The sequence below is a fragment of the Pan troglodytes genome, chromosome 17, assembly GCF_028858775.2.
Source record: "Pan troglodytes isolate AG18354 chromosome 17, NHGRI_mPanTro3-v2.0_pri, whole genome shotgun sequence".
Lineage (NCBI taxonomy): Eukaryota > Metazoa > Chordata > Mammalia > Primates > Hominidae > Pan > Pan troglodytes.
In genome coordinates this window covers 51,785,345-51,804,044 of record NC_072415.2, presented here as the reverse complement: position 1 = coordinate 51,804,044, position 18,700 = coordinate 51,785,345, and the positions used below count along the sequence as shown (strand labels likewise).

General features: G+C 33.2%; 1 protein-coding gene across 7 annotated transcripts in view; it reads right to left on the bottom strand.

The window, feature by feature from the left end:
* Positions 1-18,700, bottom strand: part of PIK3C3 (phosphatidylinositol 3-kinase catalytic subunit type 3) — a 126,231-nt gene that overhangs the window by 82,504 nt on the left and 25,027 nt on the right. For all 7 annotated transcript variants that reach the window (XR_010151909.1, XM_001142812.6, XM_054672067.2 and 4 more), the window contains 5 exons: positions 10,889-10,975; positions 8,226-8,321; positions 5,438-5,509; positions 2,785-2,889; positions 2,049-2,141 (listed from right to left, as the gene is read on the bottom strand). Coding sequence is in view for 6 of the 7 variants with exons in the window: in XM_001142812.6 (XP_001142812.1) it covers positions 2,049-2,141; positions 2,785-2,889; positions 5,438-5,509; positions 8,226-8,321; positions 10,889-10,975 (453 nt within the window). In the remaining variant the exon portion in view is untranslated. The remainder of the gene's footprint in view (positions 1-2,048; positions 2,142-2,784; positions 2,890-5,437; positions 5,510-8,225; positions 8,322-10,888; positions 10,976-18,700) is intronic.

The following is an 18,700-nucleotide window of genomic DNA, read 5'->3' as shown; positions in this document are numbered from 1 at the left end:
AGGCCTATATATATTTGGTTTACTCCATAGTGACTTCTGAACATTAAAACATATCGTTCACTCTACTCTAGTGGTCAGAAGAATCCTATAATATATCCTGAGAACTGAAGTTTCATCACTCACCTTTCGAAAACTTGAAATCAACTAGTTAAATGAAACTTGTCACACACTTTGTATCACTTGAACATTTTATTTCTTTTGCACATATCTAGAAGTAATTGAATTTCGGTGGGAAGTGACTACTTGTTTAAACAAACAATTTTTCTTGCAAACCTTTCTATCTAAAAAAGTTCTGCTCTGTAAATCTACTCCTGTATGCTTTTTAAACCTATACATTCTAACAGGTTCAATTCAATATCTAGCTGTGTATTTAAGACGACACTGAGCTGCATTCAAGACGCAGTTTCTGTGACCAAGGTTATTCTTCATTTAACACAGTATCATGACACTAACTCAATCTTTTAATAAAACACAAATCACAAACCTGTGTTTCTGTTAGTGAATATTTCCTTTTGTTCAGTGATGAAGAGAATTACACTCAAAGCTATAGTAAATTGAAAATTCTTCTCTCATTCTTATTATGGATATAATGGAGAATAAATATGATTCATTTACAAAGAATTTCCTAAGGCATCAATAAATGACAAAGCAGAAAAGCTGAAGAGTTAAGATGAGCTGTAACTGGATTTTTATCTTTACTTTAGAAACTAAAGAAAGGACATTTGGTTCAGAAAAACAACTTAAAATAGTAAAGACCATATCACAAGATTATAAAACATATCAATTCATTCATTCTCAAATAAATATGTAACAGCTTCCTGACCAGATATTAATTTTCCTAATGCTTCTCTGCTCTTCCCCTAATGCATTTCAGGGTGTCTGCTAAGGCATGTATATGATGTTGAAAATGTTTTCTCTATAATTCTCTTTTCTACGTCTTCACTGACTTTCTTTTCTTCTAATTCGTAGATGCAAGCATATCAAGAGGCAGCATGTATAAGCTTTGTGAGTCTGCACAGGTCCCCTAATCTTTCTCAGGCTCAAGTTTCCTCACCTGTAGAACAGTTACAATAATACATACATTGTGGGGTTGTTATGGGATTTAAAGAATTCCTGGTACATAGTATCTGTTTAAAAAATGCTAGCTATTATTATTATACCTTAAGAGGTACCCCTTGGCTCTCTGTTTTAAGATTTTACAGACTATTTTAAAAACTAGGAGACAAAGTTCACAATCACTGATTGTCTCATATTAAATATGAGAAAACTAAAGCTTATACAGGCAAAGTAATTTGCCTGTAGTCAAAAAGCTTCTTAGGGGCAATAGTAAGACTCAAGACTAAGTGTCCAAAGACTTCAGGTTAGTGATGACTACTTTACCACAATTCTCTCTCCAGAAACCTTATCCACTCCATGGTTTTATTACAGGAAGCAAATGTCTAGCTTTGAGCTTTGACCTACCAGTTATCCTGTATGCCAACCTGTACGCTACTCCACCAACTGAATTCCCACATCTCAAATTATATTTCTCATACTCTCTCTCCAGCCACATCTCGTCTAGAATTCTGTAGTTTCGTTATTATAACAGCATACATATTTTCCTAGTCACCCAGGTTCAAAGAGGTAAGAAGAAGAGAACCAGCATTTACTCTGCACCTACTATGCACCAGATACTCTACCAGGTTACTTACCTGTATTATCTTACTTGTGAAGGAGAATTGTCTCCATTAGAATAATAAGGACACCATGCTGCCAAAGTAAGTTGCCTCATCCTACCAAACAAGTGTAAAATGTACTTCTGGAAAACGAACCCAAGTCTCTCTGACTTCAAAACCCATTCACACATTGTCTATGAGTCAACAAACAGGTACAGGTGTCTTTGTATGCAGACTTTCATAATTTTTTTAAAAAATGGAGTCTCATATATACTGCTCTGTAACTTTTCTTTAAAGTGACAATAACAATTTCCATGGCATTTTCCTCATCTTGATCATTAATAACAAAGTTGGTAGATAAATTTGATATATGAAAATATTCAAGACACTCACTTTTTCTTGATTCGTAAGATAATATCTAAACTTCCAAACAAGATCTTGTTCTTCATATGTAAGTTGCTTGGTTGGTGGATAACTCACAATAATCTAAAACAAAAAAAGAAAAAGAACTAATTTTGTCAACAATACATGTCCTATATATTTCCATTTCACTTAATATTTTTCATTTATTTAAATAATTCTATATTACAATTATTACACAAGCAAGGAAAATGTAAACTCAGTCAAGTAGGCCTTAAATTTGCTATAATTATGTGTCCAAAATGCAGTTTAAAGGAGAAGAAAAGAAGAGAAAGTCATATTCCACAGGAAAATATTTAACTGGAGAGTTCATTTAATTCAACCAGAAACAAAACCTAGCAAAATAACAACGTCTCCTACCAGAAAAAGGAAAAATGTGCACACAATAAACTCTTTTAAAGTCAATGCATACAACAAGGCATGTGTACGCACTAAGTCCTCTCAGGCAATGTCTTAGGGCCAGCTTCTAAGAATACTACTGACATGAAAGTATATAGTATATGCAGTTCTGTCTCCAGAGATAACACATTTATGGAAAGCCCCAAATGATAACAGAACTGCTGATCTGTGAAATTATGAACATGATGTAGGATTCATCAACCTGGAGAAAATGTGCATCTAAATAATTTTTAAGTGAGGTGATAGCTAACAGTTTCAACCAAAACACCCATTTAACTATTTTTAAATTAATATTTCATAATTCTCTTACATTTAACTGATCTCTCGTGGCAGCATTGGGTTTCAGATCGTGGTCAGAAGGTCCACTTCTTAAACTCCGGGCAAGCTTGTGGTGTTTGCTCTCAACTAAATTCTCCTATAAATTATTTTAAAATATTGACAATGTAAACTTCACCAAAAGGAAATTTCAAAAGCTATTCATAAATAGAAAAGGTACTTAGGAGCATTTAATAACATCTAATGTTTTGTTCTGATACAACTTTAGCAGTCTTCTACATATCTTAAAAATATGTATCCTTCTCAAGACTGGGAAACTAAGTATGCCTTAAACTCCACTAGTCCCATAATACACACGTCATTACAGCTTCTTAAAACATCGTCCCTTCACTCTCCACATATTCAAGGTTTCCATATCCTCTAACCAGTCAAATATCACCATCACTGTAAAATCTTCCCTGACAACACAGACTAAAGCATTCCTTCCTCCTATCAGCTACTAATGACCTTGTGATATCACTGTATTATCATCTTAGCAGTTATTTAAGCTACCAGTTACTGAGCGCAAGGACAATAATCACAACGCTTGAATATACACATCTGGTGCTATTTTACCCATGGACAAAATTATTAGTTTTAACCATACTGTCATTGCCTAAAACGAGATATAAATTTATATTATTTATTTTTTATTGCATGTGTGAATTGTCTATGTCATATTCCTAATTTTTTTAATGGCTTTATGGTCCTTTGTCCTTCATTTTTAAGAGTTCTTTATATATCAGCCTTAATATATCTGTAATGTATGTAGTTAAGTATTTTCTCCCAGTTTGTTAACTGTCTTTTGGCTTTGTTGGTCTCTTCAGCCATGTAATTTTTAAAATGTAGTTAAATTTATCAATCATTTATTTTATTGCCTCTGGATTCTGAGTCACAGTTAAAAAGTCTTTCCCTACACTGACAGTAAAATACTAGTGTGGTTTCTTTTTTTGAGACAGGATCTTGCTCTGTTGACCAAACTGGAGCACACTGGCATGAATATAGCTCACTGCAGCCTTGACCTCCTGAGTTCAAGCAATCCTCCTACCTCAACCTCCCAAGTAGCTGGGACTACAGGTACGTGCCACTACCTGGCTAATTTATTTTATTTTTTTGTAGAGATGGGGTCTCCCTAAGTTTCCCTGACTGGTCTAGAATTCATGGGCTCAAGTGATCCTCCTGCCTTGGCCTCTCAAAAGTGTTAAGATTACAAGCATGAGCCACCATGTTTGGCCTAGTTTCATTTCCTAACATTTAGATTACAGATCCATTTGGAGTTTATTCCTATGTATGGCATGAGGTATGGATATAATTTTATTATTTTTTTCCAAATTAATTCCATTTCTCAGTATTATGACTTAGTGAAGAAATGCCACCTATATCATATACTAGATTTCCATGCATACTTGGATGTATTTCTGGGCTTTTAATTCTGTTCAACCAGTATATTGGTGTACACATGTGTGTCAGTACCACATTATTGTAATTATAGTCTGTTTTATTGTCAGATACAGCTGTATATCATCTCAGCCCCACCCAAAGTTTACATTTAAAATGTGTTTCTGCATTTAACAAATAACTATGACTGCAGGCTGAACTGAATTTCTTCATACTTAGTGTGTGCTCTGAATATCTTAAGTGTAAAATATAATTTGATTTTATACTGAAAATTCAGTGCCAATTTGGGATTAACTGGATTCTACTATACTATGCATAGGAACTATCAAGGTCTTTAGAATGTTCCTACCAGATCCGCAAGTGGCCTTTTCTTTTTAACTTTTTATACTCTACTTTCCCTACTGCCCATCTCTTCCTTTGATATTAGGCCATCAGCTGTTCCTGCTTTCATGACCTGTACTTATCTCAATCATCATGTTTTCATCATCCAATGTCCCAATTTTAATCCACTTTGGTCTGATGAGGAAGGTAACTAATCTAATTAGAAATGTATAAAATTAGAACAAAAAGAGTTGGAATGATGTAAATGAGCTGTAACTGCAAAAATCATGGTATCTATCGTGCTGCTAAAAGGATTTTGTGCCTACAAGTTTGTAATTCTAAAGTCATCTAATTAAACCTCTTTTGCATTGTATGAATTCTTATCCTCATATCCCTGAAAGCTATCATCTCAAAAATTCGTTAATAAGAAGGTATCCCACCATCATCCAAGTTACCACGTTCCAAATTGAACAGTTCTAGGGCTACAGCAATCTTCCCTATTTTCCAACAAATTGGTCTCCCTAAAACTTTCACGCATTCATCCTGGTTATAGAATCCTCCTGTAACAGGCAAATTCTCCTTCTGTATGATGGCAATCTTTCAAATACCAGTTCTGCCAAGTCTTCACTTCAAGATTATATCCCCCCAACCTGAAGAAAAAAAAAAAGACTATACTGCCTAGCTCTTTCAGCAATTCAAACAAAGTGGATGCCCAACCCTACTCTACCCTTACCTTAGTTTTAAGATGTTAATATTCCTCATAAAATTCCATCAGAAACAGTGTCTAGATGCTAAAGTGAATTTATGAATCACTTTTAGGTAACGGAGGCAGTTATATATTACTTTGTTTAAAGAAAGTACATGATGTGGCTAACTCACAATTACTCTGAAGAAAAGTACTTTCATAAAAAATTTCCACAATAACTTACCATAGACATCTGGGGGTCAGGAACTTTCACTAATTCAAAACTTGTTAAAATTGGAGATGATTCATCACCGTCCTAGATTACAGAGCAATAATTTTTTAAAAAAAGAAATTTAATGCAATAGGAAGCAGTATATGATATACACATCAATGTATTTTAATTCTATTTGATGAACATCATTCTTCCCTTTAAAGAAATCCTTATCTTCTTCTAACAATATTATAAAATGCATGTCCACTTTGTACCTCTCCTTGGTTGATTATGAAATTGTTTTGAGAAAAACTCTAACAAAATTCTTACTAAAGTTTTAGAGGTATGAGGTCTGGAAATTAGATTGTTTCGAGTTGTTCCTTTTTTTTAAACTTCGTTCATATAATGACAGTGGATTTTTAAAAACGTGCTAATTTTCAAACTCAGAACAAGAAACCACAGACTATATGTAAAATATGGCACAATGGATGTGTTGCATCATTTGCAAAAACTAAGTGGATGTTGGTAATTTTTCAAGGTATCATAATTGAGATCCATTCAAAGGAGCAGAATTTTAAGTGTAGGGTTAATATTACTCAAATTTACACACAGCTAGAGAATCAACAAGGTTGTTTCTCAAAGGGACACCTGCTCAACATAATCTAAACTTGAATAATAAAATCAATCAATCAGTTTTTCAGAAACAAAGCCATCCTATTTTGTTGGTATTATCACCTTTGAAGAATGTTGGCTTTTATTTTTCTCCAATGTGAGAAAGGTAATTCAACATAAAAATGTCACTGCCAAATATACTGGAAAAAGACTAAACTAATTAAGGTCAAAATTCACTTTCTCATGATTGTATATTTAGCATCAAGCTTTTCTGTCAATTTCCAAATGCTAGTATGTTTTCAATTTTAAATATGGGCAACAAACTCAAGAGAGACTGAAAGCGGGGAAGCACTGTAACTTTACTTCAGTTCAGTAATTGAGTCTTACAGAAAACCACAAATTCCCACAGCCGTTGTTTAACAGGCTTGTTCTCAGTCACAACACCAGAAAACACATTTATCAGCCCAGTTGTGACAAGTAATCTTCACTAAGGCTATCTGTCACAAAAGACAGGTGACAAGAAAGTCTATTTCCATTAGATTCAATACACTGGCCCAGCAATCTTTACACTAAGTGGAAATATGACAGGGTGGGTAGACAGGCATTAATTTATGAGCAATTTTCAGGAAGTGGTAGAAAGGGGTCAAGAACCTTTTCAAAAATACTTGAAATTCTTCTAATTTCTATTCTGTTATTATTTCATCTGCTATCAAGCTGTCTTTCAAAGGATCCTTCACATCTCCACTGTTTGAAAGTACCATCTCCATTAGCATGTTTTTGCAATACAAACTCTATATGGGCAGAAAATACTGCCTTTAATGAAATGACATATAGTTTAAAATGTAAAATACGATTTTATTAAAATGCACTGGTGACAGAACAGTTTCACTCACATTTCCCTTTTTTTGATGTATTTTTTCTAATAAATTAATAAACAATGTTAAATAATCTATCCAAGGAGTACCATTTATAAAATAAAAGGCAGAAACAAGTTAACACTTCCTAGTCTTTCACTAACGTGAAAGGGATATGAGTTAAAGACAAAAATATGAACAGTAACTTGAAAAAAGATCATAAATAAACTGTAAAAACTCAAACCTTCATTATGAAAACCTTTCAAATAGTAATTTATAAAAGTATATATATTTTAAAAATTACTTGTGACAGCTTTAATAAACAACAATAAAATGTAAATTTAATTTAAAAGGACTGCTTCTAATGAACAAATACACTGCATATCAGCTTGGTCATATGCTAGAAGAAATATTAATCTACTACTATGCCATGTATCAAAAGTCTGTCATCATTTATGCTGATTTAACATTTGTTGACTATTAACACAATAATAGAAGATATTTTATGTGGTTTCAAACTATGCATACTTTTTTTTAATATTTATTTTAAATAAAGATGGAGTCTCGCCATGTTGCCCAGGCGGGTCTCAAACTCCTGGGCTCAAGTAATCTTCCCACGCAGCCAACCACAGTGCTGGAATTACAGGCATGAGCCACCACACCTGGCCTGCATACAATTATTTTCTGTAGTACTTAAATATATAATTATTTCTGTAGTACTTAAATGAAGCACCTTCTACAAGCATTTAAGGAAGATACTTTCAAGTAGGTACATAATAAACACAGAACTACTTTCTGTAGCATAATGGGCAGAACAAAGCAAATCTATAACTGCATATTTATTACCCAGCCTGATGGTAAAATTGTCTTAATTTTGCATCTATTGTACAAATGGACATTTCTGAAGTATTTCATAAGTATACTTCAGTGAAGGCCACATATAGACATTACACATACACTCAAATAACAAACAGACTCTTAACTTTCAATAAATAGCCTACCACTTAGAAATATAATTTCCCCCTTTCATTTTTTAAATAAATAATATTAGTAAATGAAGCCATTACTTAGTGTCCTACTTGCCAATTTGCAGAACAATTAATCACAAAGTTTTTAATCACTTGCATACTTATTGAATTCTGTAACCCAGAACTGCATTACATGAGTGATAGGCTTTTGTAATCTTGTTGTAGTTATATGATTTGATTTCTGTATACATAAACAGCTGCTGCTGACAGCTGTCTGCTGCTACCCTGCAACCAACTAATTCATCCCAGCAGGAACAACAGTAATATTTTTTTAATGTTTCCTCTCCCCTCTACTTTAGAGACCAAAAACAGTTCCAAGGGAAATACCTTTTCATAATAAACAATACCATATTCCTTATCATCACACTTGACACATCGAAATTCAACCATCAGGTACATGAAATTAGAACTTCGTTTTTCACTCTGAAAAAAAAAAATGATTTTCATGAAAAATGATTATTTTCAACATTCTCTTAAAGGATCAGTATGTATCATTTTTCCCAATTCAGTAATACATGTATCTATCAAATACAAGTCAAAACATAACACATTTTTATTTTATTATATACATGTAGTGTGTTTTACACAGCACTATTATTTTATTATAGACAGCACTGCTGTTTATTCAGTAGTGTCTACTATGCACTTATAACTGCTTTCTCAAATTTAACATTTTTGATTTATTCAGTAGTTTGGGTTTATCATCTTGAAGGTATTTTGCACACATGTTCATGAGAACTATTTTATTTCAAAAATAAAAAGAGTGGTTTTTCCTTCTAACAATTTTAAGCTAAGTTCACCCTTAACTTACATGACTAAACTATAGAAATCAATATGTGTAACAAAAATCAAAAGGAAGAAAAGTGTGCAACCTAAGAACACAGGCCATTTGAGTTTACCAAGTATAGCCTTTACAAGTTTTTCGCAATTTATAAATGGTCTTAAAATGATTTGTCATTTGTAAATTTTTATCCACACTTTAAATATACTGCGGAATAATTACTTCTTGTTCCAACATAAAAAAAAGTTATTTATATAATTGTGTCCCCTTTAAAATAAAAAAGCAAACATGGTCACATGTCACTTAACAACAGGTGTACATTCTGAGAAATGCATCATTAGGCAATTTAGTCATGTAAACATCATGAAATGTAAACACACAAATCTAGATGGTATAGCCTATAGCACACCTAGGTTATATGGTGTAGCCTATTACCCCTAGGCTACAAACTTGTTACTTCAGGTTACTGTACTGAATACTGTGGGCAACTGTAACACAATAGTTAGGTATCTGTGTATCTAAACATACCTAAAAGAGAAAAGGTACAGTAAAAATGAAGTACTATAATCTTACGGAACCACCATTGTACATGTGATCTGTGGTTGACTGAAATGATATGATGAGGCACATGACTATACTAAGGTGATGATAAAGTGAAAATACAATGAAGTCTAAGCGGGTGATTAGCCTTGACCCAAAACACCTTTATAAATGGCTTTACATCTAAAACATAAAATCACCAGGCATGGTGGCTCACACTTGTAATCCTAGCACGTTGGGAGGCAGAGGTGGGAGGACTGCTTGAAGTCAGGAGTCTGAGACTATCCTGGGCAACATAGCCAGACCCTGACTCTACAAAAAATTTTAAAAATATTAGCCAGGCCTGTAGTCCTAGCAACTTGGGAAGCTAAGCAGGAGGACTGCCTGAGTCCAGAAGTTTGTGGCTGCACTAAGCATACCAGTGTACTCCAGCCTGGGTGACACAGCAAGACCTTGTCCCCCCAAAAAAACAAACAAAAAAAAGAAATAATAAATGATAAAGGTCTGAAGAGGTTACTTAAATTCTTCAGCTTTATGAAGCATATTATAGTCTATTTTGTAATAGTAATGCGGTGGTAATGGTAATTTCTTTTAAAGAAATTAAAATGTGAAAATATGAAAAAGGCTGGGCAAACTCTAACATTACGTTTTCTATACCCAGTGATATCTAAGTTTAATAAGAGAAAAATATAAGTTAGTATTATGAGTAAACTCTTTTTGAAATGTTACTATTATAAAAATTAAAAAGGCTTCCTTCCAGTTTATGTATATAGGAATGTATTATGAATAAATTTAGAAAAGGTACCAAATACGAGAATTGAATATAAATGTTGTTAAACATCACTACCTTTATTTTAAAATAAAAGAATAATGCTAAAATCTAACTTTTGTAATAGTTCACTGTAAAATTAAAAACTTCTCTCTTTCTACCTGCTGAAAATTATTTGGAGAATATAAATTAAGTAAGTTGTGTCTTATGGTCATTATAAATTAGACAAATCACAAATTGATGTCCTTCTCTCCTAATTTGATTAATATAATTATTGTTTCTGTTCTCTAGATGTGGAACATTAGGCCTAACATCTGGTATTTTAGAGCAAATATACAAAAAAGTAAACTATTCTTGTTACAACTTTTGGCAGGACTCTCATTGAAGCCATCTTTATTTAAACATACACACTGGCTCACATACAAGGTCAAGAAAAAAATCACCTAAATCATGTAACTTTATAGAGGGTGCGGAGTCCTATATGTAGTACATAGACAAGTAATAAATTAATTGAAGAGAGAACTTGCTGAAATGATTTATGGTAACTGAAGTGAAAAGCTGGCACTGTGCTGATGGAAGATTTATCCAACGCTGACTTGAACATGAGCTGATATGACAGAGAACACACCACTGAGGCATTAAGTCTGCATAGGCTTCACTCATATGATATTTAGAAAATCTTTGAATATCCACTACCTACTTCATGGTTTGACATTACGTTAAAATATAGGGAAGGCTGATATCTCCAATTTTCCAGTTATTAGCATAGAATTCCCAGCTACAGGGGTTAACCCTGATAATCCTACATTTGTAAGATACCTAATAATAATTCTTATCAAAAAACTGTTAATTTAAAAATTTACAGAAAATATTTTAAAATAAAAGAGTGATATAACCCACCTCATTTATCATTTCTATTTCTCTAAATGTCAATCTATCCAGCCAATCTACTTTCACCATGTGTCCCTGTCGATGAGCTTTGGTGAGCTGCAGAATAAATACAATGACGAAAATTTTAATATAGATCTAGTAGAAAGAAGGACCAAAAATGTCAGAATGGCAATGTACACTTCACATATGATACTTTCCTATACACAATAGAAACCATATGCAATTAGCAGGATAAGAAACTTGGCAAGAGACGAATCATTATTTTTTTAAAGAAAAACAATTAAATTTTTTTAAAAAGGTCCATAATTTGCCATATTTTGACATGATAAAGAATAATGAAGTTGTTCCTGAAATTATCTCCGTGTTCCTATATTTCTTGTATTTTGACTATTACAAAGAGATGAAATTATAATAATAGTTTCATGAATGGGAAATAAACCACTTTTTCTCTTTTCTTCCCATCTTTCAGTGTATCTAACCAACATGAAAAAATGACAGTTACAGGTAATAAGTTATTTTTCTGGGTTTGCACATTAATACTCTAAGGTTTAAGCTCACACATATGCATGTATGCTTTAATTTTAGGCAACGGTGATAAAAGACTTCAATTTTCTAGAATAGCAGTTGGTAGAGTCCTGTGAGGTCTTACATACCAATCTAACCTTAGTTTTATAAATTTAATAATTCATTGACTCTTCAAATCCATAGAGAATTCCAGGTAAGTTCCAAGGTCCTCAAATTAGAACCAGGTTTTGAATTTGAAACTGTAATACTAAAAATCAACACCCCTCTCATTCCTTCTAAACAAATTGACAGTATAAAGCAAAACTGGACATCAAAGCTTTACATAGTAGCTTATCTATATCAGTTTCTTCTGCTTCATTGTCCATATCATGACAGCTTTCCTATAAGAACAGCAAACACTGCCACCAATTTCATCTCTCTTGCAGAATTAAAAATCTTCACTATCAATCTTCTTTCTCTTCCTCAACTCATCACAACTATGTGGTCATACTATTTCAGAAATAAAAATACTAATGTCACACAAAAAGTCTGAAGTTCATTGTAATAAAAAAAAGTAATATCAATTTAGCTTTCTTCCAATAATTCCCTTTCATGTGAGGTAATTTCTATATAAAAATGTATGAAAAGTTATTAATAAGCTTAGCATGAATACAAAAAGCAGGAACTAAATATCGTGGTGGCTCTGGTGGAATAATAGACAAATATGCTAGCAACATGAAAAGAGACCTAGAAATAGTCACAAGGAAACCAAAAGATGATCAGACAATGTGACCTACAGAAAAGAGTGCTAGAGTAGGAGCCAGAAGACCAGAGTTCCAACCTTAATACTCCATTTTCAAACTATGTCCTTTCTGAACCCACATCAATACAATTCAAGTATTAACATCTATTCTTACTCCCAAAACTCAAATAAAGTAATAGATGCAAAATATAACAGGTGATATTATTTCATGCAGTCATTGGAAGCTTCTATTCTCACTCACTTCGCAATATGCTCCAAACTGGTTTTCAAAATAAATGAAAATGTAAAAGGTCATTTTACATCCTTTGCTTGTACGAACGAAGTAACAGTAAAAATTAGTAGTAAGAGTTTATATACTTCCTATAGGAATGGAGAAAAAAATAACATTTATTTACATGCCAAATTATAGGCACTTTTTATAACCACACTATTTTGTAGACTATTTTGACCCCAGTTTGCAGATGACTATCAACTACTACTATGAAGTGGCCAAGCTAGGGTTTAAACCCCAGACTATATGATTCTAAAGCCTATACTCCTACCACCAGTCTTTGCTATCCTCTCTACTGATGTACTAAGAGCTTTAAGTGAAACTCAATTCTGTCATTTCTTGAATATTAGTTTTGTATTTATGATACAATAGTTGATCCACTGCTAATTTCCTATGAGCAAAGAACTGGCAATGGTAAATTAAGTTTGGATGTGGGAGAATGTGGTGGGAACTTTTTTCCTCCTTTACTAAAACTATCCTGACAAATTAGAAATGTTCTAAAGCCATTTTCACTAGCTCTAGAATTTATGTTTGCTGCTAATATATATTATCTCCCATATAGCATATGATTAGCTTTCCTATTTGAATACCAAATATGACCTATCTCAATTGTATAAGAGCTACTAAAGAATGTATGGACAGCATGCCAGTACTAAAACTAGTACAGTCACTATGAAAATAAGTTTAAATTATACTAGAGAAATTTACATTTGTGCACCATATTTGCAATACAGAAAAATTAGACACAAAAGAATGAAAATGTTCATCAATAGTGAGAACTGTTAAGTAAACTAGAGTACACACACACTATGAAATGCTATAATCAAAAAGAATGAGAAAAATCTGTATGCCTTCACAAGAAAGATACTGTTGAGTGCAAAACCGATTGCAAAATTAAAGGTACCATTTATGCTATGGAAATTGTTTGCATGTCTGTCTCCTGTACCTGACTTTGAGATTGACAGCAAAAATTCTGTGTATTTCTTTGAGTTAATTTTATGATTTCCACAGAATTGTACAGTTACCACTCAAAATGTCTCCTAGATGCCTGTCCTATTTACCTATTACTACATAACGAACCACCCTAAAACTTAGTGGCCTAAAACAACATTCATTTTATTGTTTCTCATTATCTTTTTTTTGGCAAAATCATCTTCTTGAGAGACATTTAAATAATTTTTTCTTGTAGTCTCACTTATCAGTAGTCATAATATTGTATTCATTGGGTGGTTAGAGCTGGAACATCCAAGCTGGCTTTACTCACATTTCTAACACCTTGGTGATAAAGGGTGGGCTTAGCCGGGATACCAGGGTGGTAGGGCCTCTCTTTCCCCACGTATTCTCAGTGCTGCTCCCTCTCCAAGTGGTTTTTCAACTTGGTCACTCCAACAGAATAGCTGGACTTCTTATATGATGGCTTAATGTTCCTAACATGTGAAGAAACCAAAGCTGTCACGCTGTCTTGCCTGGAACAGACGCAGCATCACTTCTGCTGCATTATAACAGTTAAAATCAGTCACAAGGTAATATAGATACAATGTGGAAGAGTGTGACTATCAGAAGGCATATTTCATTGAGGGCCATCCTAAGAGACTAGCTAGCACAGCGCTTACTTATCAGAGAGTCCAAGCAAATAATACAATTAATTGTTCCATTGCAAGGGAGCAGGTGTGTAGAGTTTAGAGATGGCAAAGTCAGCTCTTGGCTGGACTTTAGGAAGCAGAAAAAGTCTAGAACTAGCTATCACAATTGCTAAATGATCCATAGCTGCCTTCCTCTTCAGAATAATCTCCTTCACCTCTCCAACGAACTCACTAAACTCCAGCTAACACAGTCTCTTCTGGTTCTTCAAACCATAAAGCCGTTTACCTTTACTGCTCAATGTAAGTGAAATAGTTATTAATAATTACATTAAATTTTTGTATTAATTTTATAAAACTATAAAGCACTATGTAAGTTGTTAACAGCTATTCTAATTAGCCCATAACCTATGTCACTTCATCTTTTATGGGTGCTGATAACAATGTAGATATACTTGAGTGGTTTTCATCAGTTCAAAGCAACTTCTAGTTATCTCCAATCCACGAACTTCTATAGATACTAAAGACCAAAAATGAACAATAGACACAGGTGGCATAACAATTTATATTTAATTTTGGGTCTGTAATGTCAGTGATTTATATCTTTCCAAAGAGAAAATCTGCATTCTGTTAAGCAGAAAGGTAAAAGTAGGACAAACTGTTTCAATTACCCATGAAGAAATAATCCTCACTAGGATGCCCGTTCTAGGATGGGGATAGGTCAAGAAACAGGAAAAAAAAAAAATCATTCTCTCTTTTTAAAGGAACACAGGTTTCTTAACAGAATTCACAGGAAGTCACAAAGAGTTTGGAAGAAAAGTACACTGTCACAAAAAAAAAAAAAAAGGCATAATTTAGCCCTAACTTCTCCAAGAATTAAAAAGCAAGGAGTTTTAAAAGCTATTTAAATAAAAGAATCCACAAGAACCAAATAACAACATGCCTGGGAAACTTCTTGGAGTACTAATTCTGTATTGTCAGATTTAATGAAAGAACAAAAAGATGTGTTTGAGGAAGATGTCTCAGATTAGTAGGTGTTTAATAAAAGTATCAAGGACAGAGCCAAAAGTAGGCCAACTTGCTGCACTGCGTAAGAATAAGACCAGCAGGGAAAACAAATTTCAGAGCAGATAGTGATCCTTGGAAATAGACAGACTTCCACGATCATTAGAACTCACAGTTCATTGCTCCGTACTCTTCTCTATTTTACTAGACAAATGAGCTTCTTGAGTGTAAGAGCTATGAATGTTCAATAGAAGCTAGCATTTATTCATTCAATGTCTATTTATACTTATTGAAAGGCTTTCTATGTGAAAGGGTGACAGACATAATGGAAAACAAATGTGAGTATACTCTGATATTCTGCCCAAAGAGCTTTGGGGCTTCAGGGGAAGAGGTGGGAGTGACACTAAAAAGGAAGCTGGAGAGAGAAAAAAAAAAAAAGATTCCTGCCCTTGGTCACTCTTCCCTAATCTTTATACACTCTCAATACAAATACATGTAACTTGCTGGCTATTAAGTAACAAACTTCCATCATGTCCTCTGTCCTTGAGATGAGCATAGAATGTTGAACAAAAGAAGCAAGTTCTCTGCCCTAACAGAACATCAAGGTGGAAATAAGTGAGTCATTCAATATAGTAAGCACTTAAAAGTGTAACTACAAATTGAAACAGTGATATGAAAGTAATACCTTATGACTGATAACTTGGAAATACAGGATATGAGCAAACCAAGTAAGTTGTCTAAAAACAACTTAAAAATATAATCCTCACTTTTCATTTCAAATAAATAGAAAATGAACCAAGAATTTCAAACATTTTTAATATCCAACCATAGAAGCCTGCTGAAATCAATTATGACTTATCTACACTATGCAAAACCCTCCAGCCTTTACAAATTATGTAGTAGAAGTATCTTAAATAACCTGGAACAATTCTGAGACACCATTAAATGTAAAAGCAAGATTCAATTAAGCACACAGATATGGTATGATTCTAATTTTAAAATAAATGTTCACATATTCATCTATAACACACATACATTTATTAATTTACTGAAAGCATATAAACCAAAGTGCTAGTGATTATCTCTGAGTGGTAGGTAGACTGGGGTGACTTTCATAGTCCTCTTTGTGCTTTAACAATATTCTACCACTGTAGAAGATGTATATTATCTTTGTAGTAAGAAAAAATAAAAGTCATTTAAAAGCTAAAGTAATTTAAGAAACAATTAATTGTGGAGAAAGCTCCGTTGGGAAAACCACTAAAGATTAGCCTTTATAAAGATAATGCTAAATAAAGCAATTTCACTTCATAATAAAAGCTCAAAGAATAAAGCCCTATCTCATTAATTTAACTTAACCACCTGAAATAAAATCCAAGTATAAACTTGATTGCTCTCTCACTTTCTTCCAAGGGCCCTTCAACTAGATCCAACTACAAAACCATATAAATTAGAAGATGTTACCATTTTTCAATAGGTGTTTAATAATGTCTGGTACTACTATATACAAAAGACTGTTTTTCCAGTAACCCTTTATATGATTGTACAGGGTTGCATTTTGTCAATTACCTCCCATCTCGTTACTCTAAACTCCCTCAGGTTAAAGGCCATAGCTTAACTCTTTTGACTCTAATGCCTCTCTGAGTCTAAAATAGAACTGAGCTAAATTAATAAATACTTGAAGACAATATCTTTATTTGTCTGCTAATATAGTTGCATGGTGCACTAGAATTATATTACTAAAAAAGTGTAATTCTTCAAAAAAAGACAATAAGTGTCTCAAATCAAATATAAACTATGCAGTACCTTTTTTTTTTTTTTTGAGACAGGGTCTCACTCTGTTGCCCAGACTGGAGTGCAGTGGCGTGATCTCGGCTCACCACAACCTCCGCCTCCCAGGCTGAAGAGATTTTCCTATTTTCCTGCCTCAGCCTCCCGAGTAGCTGGGATTACAGGCATGCACCACCATGCCTGGCTAATTTTTTTTTTTTTTTTTTCTTTTGTATTTTTAGTACAGAAGGGGTTTCACCATGTTGACCAGGCTGGTCTTGAACTCCTGACCTCAAATGATCCACCCTTCTCAGCCTCCCAAAGTACTGGGATTACAGGTGTGAGCCACCAGGCCCGGCCAAGCTATGCCGTAATTTATAACTTCAGACAAAATGCAGTTGTATAAAATAATTTATTTGAACTACTGAGATGAGAAAAAGAATCATGTACGTGTGCATGTTTTAGAGACTTTGCATATGCCTATGTATTTAATTCTTGGCAAGCATAGAAGTTTCTTCTATCTTCCTGATTAATGAAGTCTTGGTCACAAATCTCCAATTTTACTTTCAAACTGTACATGTAAATCTTATTATTCAGGAAGAATAGTATTTGCTTCATAAAAGTTTCATTTAGTTAAACTTCTTGAAGATAAATCTAGTCTTAAAAGTGTCTTACTATTTTTCTGGCAGAAACTATAACTGTAAAGACAGAAAATAGATTTATAGAACATAAATCAATACTGTTTTAGGGCACTGGCAAAAACTAATTTAGTCTACTTGCTATCATTGGTTTCCAGACAAATCCAAAACTTCTGACAGTCTTAGCAGTAAGCAAACCAAAGTGATTAATAAAACAGATGGTAGCATTAAAAATAAATTTACGAGATATTCCCAAACCCTTGTTATAACACAATTCAATGGCGACACAGAATCAAAGCAATAAGATATGTTTATAAAAGCTATACCAGATATTTATACAAAAACCTATATCTAGGAGGTATATTTGGTGATATCAATGACATCAATGAATAAATTTGATAGCCTTGAATAATTTCAGCATTTATCATAATTCCGTTGTTTATTATTGTCATTTACAAAACATTCGAGGAAGAAAAAAATATAAGACTCTTCTGCTCAACCCAAATGTTATATCTAGGATCCTATATTTTGATTTGTAAAGTAACAAATGTATTCTTCAACTCTTTAGGACACCGTTTTTCTTCCTCTAAAACACATACATTTAAAAGAGACAAGTTTTCTTTTGTTCCTAGTGATTAAATAAATAAGGGTGTTCTTACTGTTTTTGAGAAAATGAGATTATTTTTACTATAGTCATTATTACAAATGGTCAAGTCCCAATTGTTGTTTTTTGTTTTTTTTTTTATTTACAGAGACAAAGTTTCATCATGTTGCCCAGGCTGGCTTCGAACTCCTGAGCACAAGTGATCCTCCTCCATCAGCCTCCCAAAGTGAATTGTTTTATATTGTGGGTAAAAAGTAAATGTAATATACATACATATTAACAGAACACTGTCTATATTTTGTATATTCATTTACCTAAATGGGGTAATGGTTACATCATTAGGGATGATAGATTCACCCTCCTAAATTACTATACTTAGTCTAATATTGCACTGCATGTACTGTAGACATCATAACTAAGGGCAGTTGATTAGAAAATAGAAAACCGAAGATTATCAAGCTACTTTAGCTATAACCTAAATCATTAAGTGATTCAGCTATGGAGAAAGGACACTTTCTTTATATGATATACCTAACCAAGTGAAGACTTAACCAAGTATAGATATTTCTTACAAAGAATACAAACTTCCCAAGAAAAGTGCTAACATATATAATCAATTGAAAGCAATTTTAGGAACTTAAGTGTTAAATTCTGAAAACAATAAATTATGTAACAATAATAAGGGGAAA